The 19,895-nt window shown below is 42.4% G+C and overlaps 1 protein-coding gene across 1 annotated transcript; it reads right to left on the bottom strand.

Annotated features, from left to right (window-relative positions):
* Positions 1 to 6,479: 6,479 nt before the first annotated feature.
* Positions 6,480 to 18,953, bottom strand: cdc42ep4a (CDC42 effector protein (Rho GTPase binding) 4a). Its single transcript, XM_079642922.1, has 2 exons — positions 18,676 to 18,953; positions 6,480 to 9,474 (listed from the first exon to the last, which is right to left on the bottom strand). Exon 2 carries the CDS (start codon positions 9,353 to 9,355, stop codon positions 8,318 to 8,320), a length of 1,038 nt encoding a protein of 345 aa, XP_079499048.1. The 5' UTR covers positions 9,356 to 9,474; positions 18,676 to 18,953; the 3' UTR covers positions 6,480 to 8,317.
* Between the last annotated feature and the right edge of the window lie 942 nt (positions 18,954 to 19,895).

Raw genomic sequence — 19,895 nt, 5'->3', positions numbered from 1 at the left:
TTTGATAGAGTTCAAAATGGCAGCACTGTGCTGTTTTCCAGATGCAGTGCTGGGGTATACCATATGTTGCTGATGAAGGGCTCAGTTCACAATAAGAATAAGAATGAATAGATTGAGCAGGGACAGTGGGTTGAGTGTATCTCCTCTCTCCTCCCATCCCGGGGGCCATCAGCACGGTGACCTCACCCTGCCTCCACCCCACACACTCCCCTTCCAACACTTCCTGACCGGCCCAAAGCAGCAGCACAGCTGGAGCATGCACCGGGAGAATTGAGAACAAAAAAAATCCTGATTTGCATGATTACTTATCCATTCCCTCTCCATTTGTTCCACCCAGCTCTGATTCACATTTTGTCCGACCTCACTCTTGCTCACCAAGTCAGTCAAATATCCACGTAAGCACTCTTGCATTCCTCTACACTCACACACATTCACGCCCCCTGCCATAAAGCTTGAGGTTTTTGCTGTCAACATGACGTTTTTCAGGAGATTGTGGTGTGAATGAGGCAGTGCTTTGCTTGAAATGAATCTGCTACAACTTTCTATGACTCTTTCAGCATCACAGTGAGCTGTCACTCAAAGTAAACAGCTACAGATGGAAAGGGTGGAGGGGGCTTTAACCAGGCTTTACCTTGCTAGGTACACTGCCAAAAGGCAATTGTCTGATCCAGGAAAGCTAGGAGATGGCCTCATGCTCTTCCGAACTCAGAGCCAGACACGCCTAGACATCACATGCAAAGCATCACTTTGATCGTTTTCTATTCAAAATAAACACTGCAGATAGATTTCGATTTCAAGCCTGAATCCACGCAGAAAGAAAAATGTCTCATGACAGATACGAGAACTTTAAGGTTGTTTAACAGATAAAATAATTGTTCTGTGCTGTATTTGACACTGGTTATAATCAAGTATTTGATCGAACATTTAGAATTAAAGCACACATGCTTGCAGGACAGCGACTCTATAAAAGATCACCAGTGCTGGACACTCCTATCTTCTACTTCTGTTATTCAGAATGGAGCAGCAACATGTCAAATGCTAATGTTTGGCCTACTATTGCAGCTTGTATACAATGCCCATTCTGAATTTTCTTTCAGAACTCACTTTTTTATAAATCACTCTTGTCTCAGTACATCATTGCTTGATTGTTTCACTGAAGCGAAATGTAAACCCAGCCTAATTCAATCTTTGAATAATCAAAGACAATAAAATAAACACAACTCAACCCAAGCCAACAGACAAACATGCACACTCAATACATCTGTTTATGGTCTGCTGGCTGTGATTACAAAAGAGGGAGGAGGAGGAGGAGAGACAGAGCCTGGCCAGCAGGACGACGAAGAGCGCCAGCATCGGCCGGACTTTTCCCCCTCTCCTCTCCAGCTCAGTCCAGAGGGAACCATGGCCAGAGGGAGGGGAGCATTAACTGAATGACGAAGTTGTTAAGCAGAGGACCAACACCCAGTACACTGTGTTTTAAAGTCATCTCTCCACAGCGCTGGGATTCCTTTCCCTAGTGTTGTTTTCTATCTTCTCACACACACCCTGATTTATGATGCTATTGAGATTTGAGGGAATTGAATGCGCCTTTAAACTACTGGTGTGCTTCCACGAGTGGAGGTTGCGTATGAAGTTGAAAACAGGAAGGTGATAGACTGTAATGGAAAGTCCGTCTGATTGGCTCTGCCAGAGCTGATATTAACGGGTGCACTATGAAATCACTGAGGTTAAGCTCATGTGAACAGGGGAGACTGTGTTTTATAAAACTAACAGAGGAATGCTCAGAGGCCTGAACACAGCCCCTCATCACACCCAACCAAGTATGAAGTCAGTGAAGGAGGAACAGTCAGAAGTATTTTGAGGTGATGTCATTGCTATCGGGTTGCATAACTTGGTGTCCTCTTTGTCATTTGCGTATAAGAGCAAGAAGCTTTCAACTCCCAATCTAATATCCGCCCACTAACACTTTCAATTAAAGTATTTTTTAACTATGTAAAATAACTTAAATGTGAAATTAGTTTAGTTCATTTACTTTCTACATGCAAGGCTAAAACATATTGAAAAATAACTTTGGATTGCTGAAGAAAAGAGACGCTAAAGAGAAAGTAAGTTGGACAAAAGAATCCACGTATTTCCTGTTTATCATCAGGCATCAATCTGTTAGGTTGTCCTTCAGTTCTTTCTGCCTCTGCAGTGAATGGGTGACACTGGTATCACTCATTATGTCAGGGATAGACGGAGGATTAAGTTGTAGAAGGACTGGAAGGTCAAAGTTTAAAGCGGGCCTATATGAACTGACACTTTTTGATCCCTCACTTCCTGGTCAGCTTCAGAGTATTTTGCTTCACAGTTGGCATGCCATGTCTACTATTAAACAAGGAGGGCATTGTGTGGACATACAGCCTCTGTTGAGACGGCGCCAAATCTATGTTGGCAAGGATGTAGCCCCACTGTGTGATCAACATCTTAAACCTCTTTTTATCAATCCTGGGTTCACTGGTACATTTCAGGGATGGACGGAAACAAACTGTGTGACATTTTCAAATCCTCTACAGGTTCCCTATCATGCAACATCCACTTTTTCATGTCTTTTATACATAAACATGTGTTACACCTCTGTGTAAAGAGATTCTGGAAGTTTCAGGAAAAAAGATTTGCTCACTTTTTGTCCTGATCCATTTATATAAAAACCTGTCTGAAAATGATCTGATCAGATGTTGGCCACTTTATGATGTCATAACGATTTTTTTGCCTGTGTAACCATTAGCCAATCACCAACCAAGGTAACCTTGATGTTTGAAATTGTATTTAATCAACAATTGGATAAAAACGAAGTGTGTGAAAGTATTGGTTTCACAGCACATTATAGGTGTGGGTGTGTGGAGAAGTTTAACATGTGTGTGGGAATATAGAGTGCTCACCGTCCTTCAGTTTCAGCCAGCCGTGGACATGCCTTGGAAGGGAAGCGGCCCCTGGCAGACTTCGGGGAGTAGAGCGCAGCAGAGCCCCCAGCCCCATACGATGTGGTCATGGCTGAGTGCAGGCCAGGCCAGACCTCCTGGGGATCCACATGGCTGATGGAACCGTTCTTCTTTTCAGCGGAGTGAGACAGGGTTAGCAGAGCACTGCACAGACAGAAGGGAAGAATGGAAAATGAAGGGATGAATCATTGTCTCTGCTTATGGTTAAAATGACTCCTCCATGTTCAGATTTTAGTGCTACGTGCTCGATGCAGAATCAAAGTGAAAGTTGATTTTGTAATCGCAGAGTACATTTTGAAATCATTACTTTGTAAGGAAAGAGGATGTTTGTTGGTTCATGGCAAAATGAACAAAACAACTTTAATGAAGACATGGTTTCAGCCTGCTGAGCTGAAGGCAGATTTAGCAATTGTGGTTGTAGGACAGAAATATTTAAACAAGTCCAGCCCAAAGAGGCTATGACACAATCTCTATATTAAAAAAAGAGCACTCAACAACTTAAGGGATATGAAATACAGGAGCTGTTTCCCTCAGAATAACTTCTCCATCTGAGTAAGCCATTCCCACATTCTGACATACCTGCAACAATCTCTGTCTGGGGAAGACTGCCCTAATTCTAGGAGGATAGGCTAATTTTTCACAGTTCAGCACAGGCATCTGAAGCTCTTTAAGGAGAGGACACCGGAGACGTTTTGCATCCTTCCCGCTCCTCCTCCCACCATGTGTGTGTGGTCTCCCGCTGCCAGCCCTGCAGTTCCAGGGTTTAGAGGTCAAGAGGTCAACACTCGGTACTGGAATGTTTATGTTCGCTGCTCCTGTTAACACCAATATCCGTAGTGCTGCACTGCTAGAGGAATACCTCTGCCTGTCTTTGACAAAACAAAAAGGGAAAATCTAATGATAACATTTGTTTGGTTACTTGGCCGACTTAAGTTAAGGTAGAGCATTTAAAAAAAGGCAAAGATTAATTACTCTGTCAATAAGTGCTGAGATGTAATCAATAAAAAGACAGCCAAGGAGAGAAGTCTTTACAGAGCAACTAGCACCGATACACGATGGTCATCAATGTCAAACGTCTTTCCTCTTAAATAAAAACATAAATGAAGGCACTGACAGGTCTTACTCCCTGCAAGATAAATTGTTTCCCATTCTTAAAAAGGTAACTTGGCACAGTTTGGATTCTATACATCTTGTTATGGGCGGGTCTTCTCACTGGGGTACAGTTTGCCCTCCCAGATGTGTGCATACATTTGGTCAAAGATATGTGTATCAAAGCATGGGAAAATGTCTATGTCTGGACGCCATCCAGTTTTTTTCAATCTCACTTCCAACCACAAACACACAGTTGGGGGCTATGGACCATGGCACTCGCTCTCCAGTTCTGTGCCAGCAAAACAACTCCTCACACTCACACACACACTTCCCTCCTCTTCTTCCCATTGCAGAACTCAACAGCAGAAATGCATGTTTGTTTATGACCCTTTAAAAAAAAAAAAGAGAAAAGCAAAATACTGCTGCAAACATTAAAGAAAAAAGCTGGAACTGCTTGGGGAGTGGTCTGGATTTTTGGGGGGGAAGCTCACACGCTAGTCTAGTGTGTGTGTGTGTGTGTGTGTGTGAGAGAGAGAGAGAGAGAGGGAGGGAGGGGAAAGGGCACGGAGCCAGGCAAAGGGCGGTGGGTGTATGAACAATTTTGTATTCTGTTCCTTTTCTCCCCCATCCCCCACTTTTTACTTCCCCTCTCTCCCTCCTTCATCCACCCCCCTACCACCTACCCTTCCCCAGTCCCCTATACCAGCAGGTTGTTTAATACTTTCCAGATTTCAGCATGCCGTCGGCCTCCTGGAGGAGCTGCAAGTCTGCTGATGGAATTTGGCGGAAAAGGTTGTGGGTCCAGGCAGGGGATTCTGACTAATAAACCTAAAGGCAATGAGCGCCTCCCATTGGCGGCTCGAGTTAGAAAATATGATTTTCAAAGTGATTTGGAAACCAAAGGGAAATGACATTTGACAGCCTCTGAAGCAGATGAGAAACTACATCCAGCGTGTTTGAGAGGGAGAAACAGCTGCAAGGCAGAATCCAGTTACAATGACTTTCTATAGGGGGAGGGGGGAGCTGAGCCTCCTGAACAAATCTGCTGTCTCCGGTATCAAGTTTAAATGTGGAGGGCAATGTCAACAGTTGTGTTCACACCGTGTCTCTTGCCACAAATAATCAAATGTTTCAGTTTTATTGATGAGTTTTTATGTAGACACTGAAATGTGGGCATAGCACTGAAACATTTTTCAAATAAAATTTAAAACAACTTTTTTTCTAAAGATCTTTTGGAATGCAAGATAATAGAAAATGTGAGAGGGAAGATTAATTTACAAATCCAGTCTAACAGCCATTTCAGTGACACACCCATCACCAGATGTGAGTCTTATACAACCACTAGGTGGCAGTAGATAACAAGATTTAGACAAAGTGAGTAACAGCCTGGATGTTGGATCATCAACACAAGATGAATAATTCAGTTAAAGGGGTGATTTAAAAAAAACAAGAGTTTTCGAAACCAACACAAAAGTGGTGACTAGTTAGAATTAAGTCTTTCCCTCTCAAAGACACAGGAAAAAAACTCTAAAAAGAATAATGACTTCATTCAGACAGAGAAAAGTAGGATCAATAGCCCCACTGGTTTGTATTGACCACAGCAATCAATATAAATGGCCTGTTTTTACCACAAGTGTAAGAATAATGACTTTTTCTTGGCTCCTGGCAGATTGGACGATGGTGTAATGTGACTGTGAAAAACTGAAAGTGGAAGGAGATTAAAGATCCCCTGAAGTGGAGATGAAAGATTGAATTGAAAAAAAGGACACCAAAGAAGAATGAGGCTGTGTTTGCAGCAAGCAGTTTTAATGTGGAGGGATGGTGCAGGGGTGAGAGATTGAACCGTCTGCAGCGAGTGTTAACAAAACAGAGCGCTTGGTCTTTGACCTTACCGTGAGGGGTTTTACTAGCATGTGAAAAGCGAAAAGTAAAATCAAAAGTGACAGAACAGTTTTAAGTCTGGGATGATAAGTGGGATCTTACCTGACAGCCAGACTATTCCGTCCTCCAATCAGCATGGAGAGAAGGATCACCCATCCTCACTGTATATGAAAAATATTCTCCATTCTCAATTCACCTTTCCATTGTCTGCTTTGATGTAGCCATGCTCCATGAAGATATCAGTCAGATGTGCTCTGAACTTAAATTTCACACACACACACACATTTACTCATGAGTCATCACAGCTTCTCAGCCTGTATAGCCAATACTTCAGAGACACTTCCAACTAGGCTTCGATTGCTTCCTTCCTTCCTCTGCTGGGGGAATCAACGAATAGTAGCAGGAAATGGCGAAGGCAGTCAAGGAATTCCTTTGTTAACGTTGCTGAATGAGTAGCACTTCAACTGTATTATGTTCCGATTCACTGAGACACATTGGTTATAAAAGAAGTGGCAAGAAAAGAAAGACGTTCAGGATTTCTTTTATTGAAAAATATAGGTTATTTTCGATAACACAGAAGAAACAGGTAACAAACAAAAGGAAGGCATAATACACATTACACAGAGAGGGCAACACAGACAACACCCCATTCGCACAAGGTTGTTAACCCTAGAAATGACCTGAATATATTATGTAGTGTTTGAGTGATTGGAAATATAAATATCCAGTTATACAAATTTTTTATTTGACTCGTTCCCCTTCATGATTCGACACAACCAGGAACGCATCTTTATTTTTTCAATCTATGAGCTCTGCCTTCCACTTAAATGTCCACAGTGATTACCCACATAGAGAAGGAAAGACAGAAAGATTTGACAGGATCTCCCAAAAGTGGGCTTCACAAGTAAAATTATTTTTGGCTAGAAAATTGGGATTTGGCACATCTGTCAGTTTCAGTTAAGGCAGTGAAATCAATCAGTGCAACTGAGCCTCGATACTTCTGGCCGTGGCTTTTAATGACGCAAGAGATACAGTCAAGCTGCAATGACTATGCAACTTGCATAAAAATAGAGTTTTTTTATATGCCCTTGCATCTATTGCTAGCTGTGTCTTTCCTTTTTATCCACATATAAACGTAAATAACAAAGCATTTTTTTCAAGGATAAAACAAACACCAAATACTAGTAGTGTCTGGTTAAATTGTGCCTGATGCACTGATTTTAAACAAACCTTAAATCCATCAGTAGTAGTGGATCAGTAAGGCAGCCGCTGAACTAATCAAGCTCATTTAGACAATTCAGTTGAACCACTGTAGCTGCATGGACGCATGAAAACAAGGAAGGAAGTGGTTACTAAACTCTTTTCAGTTTCAACTTGAAAGGAAACATTAGTCAGAAGGAGGAAGCTAATTTGTGTCAGTTATCAGAAAACTATAACATCATAATTATGATGTCTTCAGGATAGAATCTGCTCAGTGGAAAAGGGACAACAAAGTGTAAAATCCCTCTTCACACCTTTGGCTTCCTGTAGTAACACAATTCTTTATAGTTCATAGGCCAATGTATCTAAATTCAGTTATAACCCTGCTTTTCTTTAATTACACCGAGGCTAAGCCTGTGAATTAAAAACAGAAGATCATTTGGGGTCTGGTCTTTGTGGTCCAGCTTTACAGCAGCCTTTGAGCAGTGTCACAAGGACCCCGAGTTACATAAGGGAAAAAAGCTCGATGGCACTTTACTATAATATTTTCAGATGAAAGGGGCTCAAGGCAGGGCTTCACACTCCAGTGATAAACACAGCCCACTTTATTGTGACAAGATCACCAGCAGTAATCCTGTGGTGACAGAGGCCTTCTGTTCAGCTCAGGCCTCATGATGTCCCACAGTCAGTGAGAGAAAAAACACAACAACATGAAGAAGAAGAAGAGGAGAGACAAACCAAATTTGAAAAGCACATGAGGGAAGAGACAGAAGGCATGAGCTGAGCTTTAGTTATGGAAAGTGTTTTCCCCAAAAGTTGCTTTCCAACTCCTTTCACTCCCTGCTTACTTCTGGAATGTTCCATTCAGAGTGGCTGTTCTTCCATGTCAGTTCCCTCAGTGTTCAAAAGGTAGAGACGGATTGACAGTGGAGGGTAAGGCTCTCTGACAGATGGGCTCTTTCAAAAGGAGCAGTCACTCTCTCCTTGCGGACTTACAAAGTAACAGTTCTCCCTCTTTTTCACAGTCCCATTCCCACAGCACCCTTCAGACGAAAGTGTCTTATTTCTGTTCAAGTGCAAATCCACACTGTCAAAGGACTTGCTAGTTTCACATAAACCTCTTCCAGAGCCGTGTTCTTATTTTTTTTCAGTGGACTTCAATCTCACAAGCGGATCTCATCGTCCTCATCCTCCATGAAAGATGAGAAGTTGCTCTCCTCCTCTGGCGGGGCACTGAAGGTGGCGCTGTCTGTATCTCCTGAGGCGTACGTCTGGCTGTTTGGTTTCTCATCCAGGGCCGCAGAGCCAGAGCTGGACATGGAGCAGTTGTCCAGATGCTGCAAGTGTTTGGGCCGAGTTTCGGGGGTGTACTCTGGGGTGTAGGGGCCTCCATGCTCGGGCCCTAGATCTACAGAGCTGGCTGGTTGCAGAGAGGCCTGCTGCTTCATTTCCTCTTCCTCCATCTCCTCCTCTGCTTCCCCATCTTTCTCTCCCACCGCGCTATCTTCCTCCTCACCGTGGATGCTGAGATGCGGTGAGGCACGGCCCTCGCTGCTCTTGCCTTCCTCGTAGCCTAGATCGTCATCCTCCTTCTCCATCACCCCGAGGATGTCCCCCAGCATGGAGGGTCCCAGGTCCAGATGGAAAGACATCACCGACTCAGCGTGCTTCATTCCACCGCTGTAGTGGTAGGGGCTCTCTGGTAGCTCAGTCAGCTCCCCGAAGCTTTTCTCTTCCAGCTCAAGAAAGTGAGAAGCTGCAGCTCCGCCCCTCACGTCCCCCTCCCCGTAATGCTTAATAGGACTTGAGGACAAACTCTTTGCCACCAAACTGTCCCCTCTGTCCTCATCGTTGAGAAAGGGCAGAGACATGGCGTTCTTCACATAAGTGGGTGACCCTCCAGGAGTGTCCAGGATGTCCCTCTGCTGGTCGACCCTGTTTACAGATTGGGAGCGCTTGCTACTCCTGAAGGTGCGAGACAGGAGGCTGGGCCGGGGGGAGCGGGGCAGGGAACTGCTCTCAGGGGGGGGTTCTCCTGAGCGGGTGCTGAGGAACGAGGTGTCTCCGAACGCATCGCCACTGCGGCCCACATGCATGGTGTGGCGGAAGTCTCCCAGCGGGGCACTGATCATCTCCCGGGTCAGGTCCATGCGACGCTTGGTCTGGGAGGTGCCAGACACCAGCTGTTTGAGGATCGGCATGGTGACTGATTAGTTTTGTTTTTGGAGTCAGAAAAAAAGCTTCCAAGTCTTTGATATAGTCCTTATGAGAGACGTTGGGCTGATAGTTGACTCTTCTCAATTGCAGTCAGCGTGGGAACCTGAAAAATTAGAATATAATTTATTAAATGTGCTAATTGTATCAAAAATAAATGTGTCCTTAATTCTAAACAAAAAAAAGACATTTGAAGTAAACACATCTGCCAAAATGTTATGCACAATTAAAAAAGGGGGACATGCTGTTCAGTAGCAACTGCATGACAAAAATATTTAAGAATATTAAGAAGAAACATATATTTAAAAAAATAAATATGGGTAACCTTACATGTATACTAATAAAAAATCATCAACATAACATTGTATAGAATATTCACACCAAGCGTTTTAATCCCATCAAGTAAATATAAACATTTCTAAGAATCTCATGTTCCACTAATTCAAGAGCTGAAGCTACCAATTATGCAAGTCCATAATGATAAGCAGCACTCTCTGTGAGATGACCTCTGAAATGCACTCGGAAAAAGACATCAGGAGCACCACAGGATTATGCTTTGCCTGCATTATGATTGAGCAAAACACCAACCACAGACCAAGATGGATCAGAAAAGGATAGCTGAGGGCTGCCAGGGATTTTTCTGGTGCGAAGCTCAACTTTGGCAATAAAAGTATGACTAAAAGCTAATCTTGCAGTCACAGATAAAGTAAATTATACAATAAGAAATATACGCCTCACAATCGAATATGTTATTCAACATTCGTCATTGTTTGACAAAAGGAAGATGAAATTGTGATCAGAGACATGAGTCCCTAGCCATTTTCTTCTTCCAAGACAATGGTGTATAAGCCTATGAAGCTAGCTTACTGACAGCTGATAGAAACCGTGCCCCTGCATTATTGAAACATGCAGCGGAGAGTAGACAGAGAAGCCTCACCGCAGGCTGACAGCAGTCTGCCGTTTCTGCAGGTGCTGCACTGGAGGACAGGAGCAGGAAGTCTAATTAGCTATAAATCCCCAGCTCATAAAACACACACACAAAGAGCACTGTCATGGTGGTCTGCAAAAATTAGGTGCAAGCCGTTTCTACTGACAGACATCAGACACACATGCATATCATTTGTGAGTAGAAAGTCTCCATGGTTACCGCAAGCAGGCCTAAAGAAAGCGCTTACCTTGCTATCGGCACTGCAGTGCACCTCTCTGGCTCGCACACAGTGCATTTTTCTGTTTGCTCACGCAGGAATATCATGAAAAGTCAGCACCTTAACCTTGGCTTTGGATTTCTCACAGACAAGCTTTCAAAATATATTTAAGTCGAGAGTTGTTTTTGGTAGTAGAGCCGTTTGGAGATTTAGTGTGTTTAATGTGACAGGCTTTTAAGTGCGCTGACCTCGTTCTTCAGTCTCCACCCCCCCACCCAAACCCCGTCTTTGCCAGCTGAGCGAACTCTTCTTCCTGTTAATGCCCTCACCTGCTTTGGTTACCATGGAAACACCCTCCTGCAAGCAGGGTGTTTCCTGTCAGGGGCTGCGGAAGGCTTGAGGCTTCATGCAAGCATGCAACACATGGCCTCCTTCTGTGTCAACCCAGAGCTCGTACAATACACCCTTTGAATGGGATGTCTGCTATGTTTTCACTCATTCATCCATGTTGTATATATATTTGTAGAAGTGAAAAGGGGAATTCATAAAAAAATATAAATGTTACACTACGTTGGGCAAGGAAATAAATGTATCTATAGTTAGAGAAACATATACATTTGAGATAACAGCGTTTTTGACTCACCATGTGAAAGCTTTCCATGAACTCAAACGGTTGTGCCAAAACACACAAACAAGATGAAGAAACATGTTTATTATTGAAGCTGTTTGTACCGATTTGTTTTTAGGGGAATAATGAGGGAAATATTTCACACCAAGCCAACAAACAACATTTTTTTCTGGCTAGTTAGCTTCTGGGTGGCATACACAGGCAAGCACAAACAACCAGCAGATTAAACGAAGGATGACGGTGAAAGCCCGACTCTCACATCTCACTCCCTTGGGCCAGGATCAGGCTGGAAAGCTTTAACAGTGCCCATTGCAGGGACATGGGACATGTGTTACAGACCACCAGACAGAACGTTCATCAGCTAAATCTAAACCAGGCACAGGCCTTTAGCAGCAGCATCTATCTGATACACAGCCTGCATAGCTTTGTGAATCTTTGTGAAAGTGTGTGTGCATGCACGTGTGAGCGTACATGTGAACGAAAAAGTGAAAAAGGGGCCTGAGAAGGCAGCAGTTAGCGTGGGAACTACGGGGTCACAGCGGGAGGATTGACTTTATAAACAGACTTTCACAACACTGAAGGTCTGGCTGCAGCAGAAGACCCAGTGGAGACAGAGAATGTGGGACAGAAACAGACAGGAAGAGCTAAGGGGCACATCTGCATCTTCTCATTTTGACAGCAAAACGTTTAAACACACTCCACACTGACCTACAGACCTTGAGCCCTTTGGATGACAAATGAATCTGAGCAGTCTTGGTGTGTGGATGTGGTATTTCTCAACTTCTGAGTAAAAAGCTGCCGTGCATGAATGTCTACACACTGTGATAAACTTGAGCACACTGGGAACGATTCCAAACCATCGCCAATGCTGCCTCACTTCTCTCAACTTTTCACATCTGTTCAAGTAAATGATATTCCAACCCATTTCCCCCAAATGTATTTATGTCATGGGAAATGTAATGTTAGCTCTTTTTATAGATCACATAACTCAATTATCAATATAAATACCTAGCCAGGGTCTAAGGAGGGTTCTAAAGCTGCTTATATATATATATATATATATATATATATATCTATCATACAGTTATAGCTGCTACTTTGTGGGAAGATAAAATACAATCACCCACTTCTTCAGAGGGAAAGCACAGATATAACGCGAGAAGGAGTTACGCAGAAATGGGTTCTTTTACTGAGGGGGGTGAAAAGAGGCAGCACTAAATCAGACGGCAACCTGGGTTTTGGATCTCAAGGGAAATGCTGCAGTCATTTATAAACACTTCAGAGAAATGCTACATCACAGGAAGTGAAAATACCAAGCTTAAGCCATGACACAAAATCTCTTCTACCGTCTACATGCATCAATTAAAGTTGTACAGCTTAGCTAACAGCACACCTCGTCAGAAGATTGAATTGATATGCGCGACACCAGACTGTTGTTTAACCTGGATACTTTGTGTTTAAGACAAATGTTAGTTTCCTGTCAATTCTCTCACACCCTCAAAAGAGGTCACTCAGACATACACTCCAACACCACTAATGGACTGTCTCCCTAATTGAGTATTGATTCATCTTCTTTGTGCTTAACTTATTCAGTGTGTATTCTACAGTCTGGGGGGGGGGGGGGGGGGGGGGGGGTGCTGCTACAGCGATGGGGGCTTTGTGTCTGCCTCCTTTAAAGTCACTGACCTGGATGGACAACCACATGACCTGAGGGTGAAAAGACATTGGGGGGGTTGGAGTCCACATGCAGCCAAATCGGTTGAAGAGGATCCGTCTCACTAACTTCTTAAACTGCTCTGCATGTAAAACACTGATGGCCTTAGCATTTGTTCATTACACCTTCGTTCATTCCCATATGTTTAAGAGCAACACAATCAAGAGTTACTGTTCAGTAATTGGCCAGCACACATACGCACACACATGTTCCAGTAATTAAGTTGACAAATGGCCTGTAGAAGATAGGTATCTGCCATGCAACTCAGTTAGTGCGGCTGAATGTCTCATTTAGAAAAGGAGCAGCCCAAGGACAAACAGTGGAAATCACATTATCTCTGAATCATCCAGACCAGGAACAAGAGACATAAAGCTGATGCTGCCCTCCGAGGTAAACAAAGCAATGAGAGTAAACATTACAAATAAAGCTTTATTGCTTGCATAAAAGCCAGATTTAGCTGTTGCTTAAACGGTGCACTTTAGGGAATTCTAGATGGCATACCATTTGCTTGCTATGTTTTGATTCATATCAAGTCGTTGACCTATAGGCTATCTGAAAAGTGGCATCGTGCCCCGCCAACCCATTTCCCTGGCTCTCTCCACCATGGACTTCCAACACAGCAAGGGAGCCAAGGGCTCATTTTGATCAAAGTGTAAATCCTCCGTGGTCTAAAGAGCAAGGCAAATCTAAAATCTGTAACATTTTGAAATTCAGACCACCCTTAGCCTAGAGGTGTTGGCTTTGGGTTTTTTTGTGGTCAAATATTTTATACCAATCTTAAATCCAGTTAAAAAATAAATGTATCAAATCAAATATTTACAACATTTTAAAGCAAAAATATCAAAATGTTTTTTCCAGTTTGTATGAGAGGATAATGAATTTTAAAACTGAATATTTGGGGAATTTTTTTTTTATCCAACAAAATAAGACATTTGAAACACCACAGAAGGCTCTAGGAAGAAGTTAATTTTTTTTTTTTTTTTTAAACTCAACAATTAATTGACTCGATAACTGACAGAGACATCAATAATGAATTTAAGTTTTGGTTGCAGCCCTAGATAGAAATATAATCAAATAAGGAAGGAAAGATTCATCCTTAATTATAAGAAGATTAAATAAAAACCAATATATTACTTGCAGATAGAATGAAGAAGCCCATGTGTGTATTTCTCAAACACAGACGGCAAAAAGCTCACATATCGGTGTTTTTGCCCTCCCTAATAATACCTGGCAAGCTAGTGTGAAGCAGTCTGATATGCTAATGGAACACATCACCCAGCAGGAGACTCTGCTTTGCAAGGATCAAAGCACAACAGATTTTTAGAGCTTCCCTGCTAATAAAAGTGTCCCTAGGATTTTTGAATTAGCATTCATATCAATGAGAACTACATCTGTTGCTATCCTTAGACCAGTGAGTAAAGCATTTGAGGTAAGCAACTTGAGCTAAAAGATCAAACTCATACGAACTCAACAGTTTTATATAATCCGTGTTGGATCTGAAGCTAAAATTATCAATAGGTTAACTATACAATTCTATCTTTAAGAGCAGGTCAGAAGAGTTAAAAAAGAAAGAAAGAAAGAAAGAAAGAAGAAAAGGGACGCATGATGACACTTTCAAAAGAGCCAACAACTGATGAAAGGGTTCCTGGCAATGATTACACCTTAAGCAGTTTAGCTCAAATGTGTACTAGCCGACCTGAGAAACTGAAGAGGAGAGGACTCGTCTCCTTTACAGTTTCAGCTGACACAGCCTACAGACGAAACACTGCATCTCTTTCTGTCCATCCTTAGCTTTGGTGAAACTGACAGCTTTTATTACAGACACAAAGAGCGGATGACAGACAAGAATGCCATACTCAATATCAGTGCCTTGACGAATGTAAAGTGTTCTGTTGTGGTGTAAAAAAAAACTGCTACACATCATTTTCCTAAATTTACAATGCCTTTTTCTACACAAACACTATCGTCCATTCCCTGTGTGCTGTCGTCTCTGATCAGAACTAAAGTCCCCAAACATGGGACTGAAATGGCAGCCAGCATGGCTCGACATCAACGTCATCTGTGTACTGGGCGTGGCATCTGAATACAAGTGGAGGCTTCCAATCCAGAAGTTAATATCTCAACATAATCAGAGAGAATGAGCAGAGAGGAAGTTGACGTTGGCAATATTGACAAGAAAATAAACACTTAATATTATTACTTTGGAGGAAGTTATGTTTCAGTTTGGTTTTCTTAGTCTGTTTGTTAGTAGAATGAAAAAAGCGTTTAATCTGAATCTGGGTTTATGTATTATATTTTGTTTATTGGACGGCCCAGCAGGCAGCGTTGTTGTCCACCAATGGAACATCCGTAGTTTGACCCCTTGACCCCTTGATATGCGAGTGCTTGTAGATGGTAATCTTTCCTGATGAGCAGGTGGCACCTAGTACAAATGTGTGTGAATAGGTGAATGCTGCCTTTTGTTGTAAAAGCGCTTTGTAGTGGTCGGATAGACTACAAAAGCATTTTCTATAAATGTAGTGAATTTACTATTTATGGGAACGGCCTTGGCGGTGTCTATGCTCTCTGAGTGCCCTTCTAGTTTTGAATGTATTTGGCAATAACACATGGCTAAAAACCTTCCTATAGCTTTATTATTCTCATCCAGCTGAGCCTGTAAGGTTAACATCTTGCTCCAGGTCATTAGTAATTGCCCCCCGTCACTACAAAACACGTCCGAGCACTTTTAAAATGGGTATTCACAGAATTGCACCAATCTGACAAAATTACCACTGAGATAAGTGGCTTAACACCACTAACCTCGACACAGCAGCATGCTTTTCAAAAGTACAGATTAGACCGGTACAACACAGCTTAATATGACAGAAAAATGTGTTAGCATGGGGTACGTCCACAGGAAGGAAAGGGAGAAAATGAGGCGGCAAACCCTCCGATCTCTCCGGAAATATACTCACCCTGCCCTTCCTGGCCACTCATAGCGTAAACAAGGCCTCCATGTCCTCCATCATGCAGTATTACTGACGGGCTAACCAAACAAACACAGCTCATATCTCCATTAACACGCAATTGTAATAACCTTCAGTGCTGTTGGCTAGTGCTGGGAATGTGTGTTCAACAACTAAATGGAACATACATCATATCATGGAGCGCCTCAACTTTATTGACCTGATGCTGAACACACCGGATCTTAACTCTACAGCAGATATTGAAGCTGAGTCACAGACGATGACAGATTCGACCTCAGGCCCAGGTGTCCCTATCGTCACCCAGGACAGACTGTCACCGACCAACCAGGTGTCTATTAAGTAGTGAAGTTACAATTTGAAACGCTCGAGTGGAAACCTTTGCTTCTCTATGGAAAGAATGCAGAGAATTATGGGATGCAGAGAATCTTGCTTTAAAGTGCGATATAACTATAGGTGTCAGACAACAGAAAAGCAACAAAATGCACATACTGAAAGTACGCCAAAGAAGCTGCTAACAAAAAGTGGAGGGCTCTTAGGTGTTTGTTTTTTTAGTACAAGTTTCCACTTGACTTTTGCATTGTGGCTGTCTCTGAGTGGATAATAAGTGTACTGTTAAGTGGATACCTTTCAAGGTTTAATATACAATTATTGGATTAACACAAATCAAAAGCAGTTCAGGTAGTGACAAAAATCATCATTACATTTTGTGCAGTGACATTGTCTACCGCTATGCTAATATAAACTACATCCAACAACAATGAAACAGGATGGCAGAGAAGAAGAAACATTTCCTCCGGGTCACAGTACCAACTGCAGCCAAGCAAACAAAGCAAAGCATGCTGGAACAGACCAGAAAACAATGGCACTAAACAAAAGACACGGGAACAAACACAGCATTCAGACACTGAAATATGAGACGCCCATGGAATTTGATGTTTGAATACTAGGTTATAAAAAAGGTAGGTGGCCACAAACTTTGAACTGTTGCTTTTTGTCACAAGTCACACCATAAATGATGTATTGAGAGACTGTACATTTTCAACAGCTGGTACATTTCCCACTAAGGATTTTCTGTAACATTTGCAGGCAGGTAGTACCTAAGAGAAAAGACAACCACCCAACATGATACTTATGCTACACATCCTTCAAAAGCAACCGTCATGCCCTCTATAATAATCCTGTGGTTTACTATCACCATCCTCAGAGGCATTCCAGAAAAAAAAAAAAAAAAAAGTTTATATTGGCATTTCCTGGAATGTGAAGGGGCTGGACAGGACACACACATTGCCACAAATGAGCACACAAACTACGACATGTTCAAACATGGTTGCTGGACCATACACTAAGTGGCCACAAATAACACACTGAAGTTGCACTTCAGCCCCACCGCAAGAGGATTTTGAGACAGTGATTATCTCAAAAAACAAGTTAGTAAACTGAATCCCGAGCAGGTTGTGTTCTGGGCTGTGAGCCAGCAAAAGCTGTCTACACTGTGCTGTGTCCAATACCAGAGTGGTTGGCACCGTGTCCATCACCACACGGAGGAAGGATAACTTTCACCTTCGGGCGCTAAACACATGTCTCCTGCAGGCAATTAGACACTTTGTAATTTAAGGAACAGAGGAAAGTTGTTGGAGCAGAACCTGTGCAGGCTGGCTGAGAAATGTGTCGCCTGTTCTCAAAAAGGCATTTCAAAAGCACTTGGCTCTGGGGAAAAGCTAAACCTGCTAACCCTGTGACACATCAATCTTGCTGTGGAGGTTGGGTTGTTGCTGTGTCATCAACCTGAATCCATCATCGTCCAGGCAGAAATGTTTGACATCTCACGAAAGCTCTCTGCGTGTTTGGGATTAGACGGTTCAGATGTCACATTAACTCGTGAAAACAAAGAAAGCCACCCAGATGGCCTCACAAGAAGAGACATCAGATAACATTATCTACTCAAACAATTGCTGAGTGAGGAGCTCTTATCAGTATGTCGGCCAAGGCCTGCAGACCTGAGGCCTATCACCTTATTATCCAGTCAATGTGCTCAAAAGATGCCATCCTGAAAACCCTGCTAAGCAAAGTGAAAGGCCCTGCCAACTAAAACAGGCTTTGGGTTATGTGTGTAATGAACTGGAGAAACAGGACATGCGTGCACTGCCTGACAGGCCAAAGTGTGCAGTGGGAAATTTTGTTTTTTAGTCACCTGATCAAGTAAACTAAGAACAACAAACATGAAGGCCAAATAAACTAATTCTCAGTTTACAAAAAACATATGTTTACAAGTAGTGTCAGTATAGGGAAGAAGACACGTTTAATACACTTAATATGAATTAAAAGCTAAGTGTCACCAAATATATTTATGGCCTAGTTTCGAGTATTTAGAGGCTCACTTCTGTCTATATGAGGCCTTTGAGAGCGTTCTAGCTTAGTGAAATGTGAAAAGCTAACGTAAGAAACCAATGCTTTAATTATAGCTACAAAGCATTCTCAGGTAGCTTTTAAGGACATTAATGTTACTGTTGAGGGGGTTTCAGACACAAAGGCCACGGTAGACTCTACCCACAAATAACTGCTACATGGACTAGAAATAAGTCTTCTTAAGTATCCATTTGACAGCCCACTTGCATTTATCAGTCTAGTCATTCACTCTCATTACAATAAAGCTGTGATTCGGGGTGGGTCAATGGCAGGAGAACAATAAGTAGCTGACCACAAAAGCATCAGCTGCCTCGCGCACCGTGCGCTCTACTCAACCGATAAATAAAGCAGCTCTGTTAAATACATATTATTTGAGCTGTATAAACAAATAAAAAGGTACATTTGATGTGGTTAGTGAAAGTACAAACATAAAAGCGCATGCACTTACCGAGCATCCCCATTCATAAAGCCGGGTGCTGCTTCACTTTCAGGCCCCCAGCAGGTTGACAAAGGGGGCACGTTCAGCAACCGAAAGCAAACGTAAACCGCTCGGATCAAACTGGAGAAATCCACGGAACCGATCGACAGAGAGATCTCTCTTTTTTTATTTTTAGAAACGTTACTGATGCTCTCACTGCATCCTCAGAAGCGATGCTGCTGCTCTGAAGCCAATAACTCAGCACAATGCCTCCTGCCTCGGTAGTGTGTTTGAACACGCCCTCTTTACAGGCTCCTTAAAGACACAGGCTGCCAGCATGGGGCCACCAGACAGCCTCAGTCTAATTTCCTTCCCCCTTAAAGGTGGGGTCGGTGTCATGAATACTAATGAAACATTAGTATTATTATTAAACAGAAACCTGAGAAATACATCAGAATTAACTGTAATACAACCAATCGTGCTTTTAAATGGGCTCATATATTTTAAAATGCTTGAAACCATTTATGTAGAATGCATTGGTCTCTACCTATGGTCTCAACCTATGGTCTCAACCCACCTTTGACATCAGTCCAGAAAATATTAATATTGTCAAGACTGTATATATAATGCAATTAGCAGAATAACCCATAACACTATTTTCTTTTTTCTTTGTGGTATTAGAAGTGGCATGGCTGATGATAAAAAGCTGTGTGAGAGGCCTAGTAAACCTTTGTGAAAAACCTAGACATATCAAAGGAAGTTGAAGAAAATAAAATCCTCTTGCATCCTAAAATAAAGGTCCTAGAAGGTGCATACAGGGAGACACCTAGCTAATTGTACAAGATGAACAGCATACACAAGATAACACGGCAACAATGTGGGACACAGTATCACTCTTTGTGCTGAGAATGACACAAAATTAGAGACACCCACAGTTAGTAAAGGCACATGGGGTTGTTGTATATGGCTATTAGATACAGATATTAGATTTGAATCACTTGTTATGCAAACTATTTAGAGATTAGATTAGATGTTAAAAAGTGCTGATTTATTTCTCACATACTGCAATCACTGAAGGCTGTTTTGAGTGATTGACCCATTTGTTTGACCTATAGTGTATTCCAGGTTGATCAGCTGCTCTCCGTCAGTGACCGCTAATTTGTATTTTTGCAATGGTAATGACTGGGAAGCAGCCGAGGAACACCCCAAGGATGTGCATACTCACCCTGAGCTCAAGAGAAAGGAATGTG

Source organism: Notothenia rossii (assembly GCF_949606895.1).
Source record: "Notothenia rossii genome assembly, chromosome: 8".
Lineage (NCBI taxonomy): Eukaryota > Metazoa > Chordata > Actinopteri > Perciformes > Nototheniidae > Notothenia > Notothenia rossii.
Note: the sequence above shows the minus strand (reverse complement) of the source record. Positions and strands in the feature narration are given on the sequence as shown.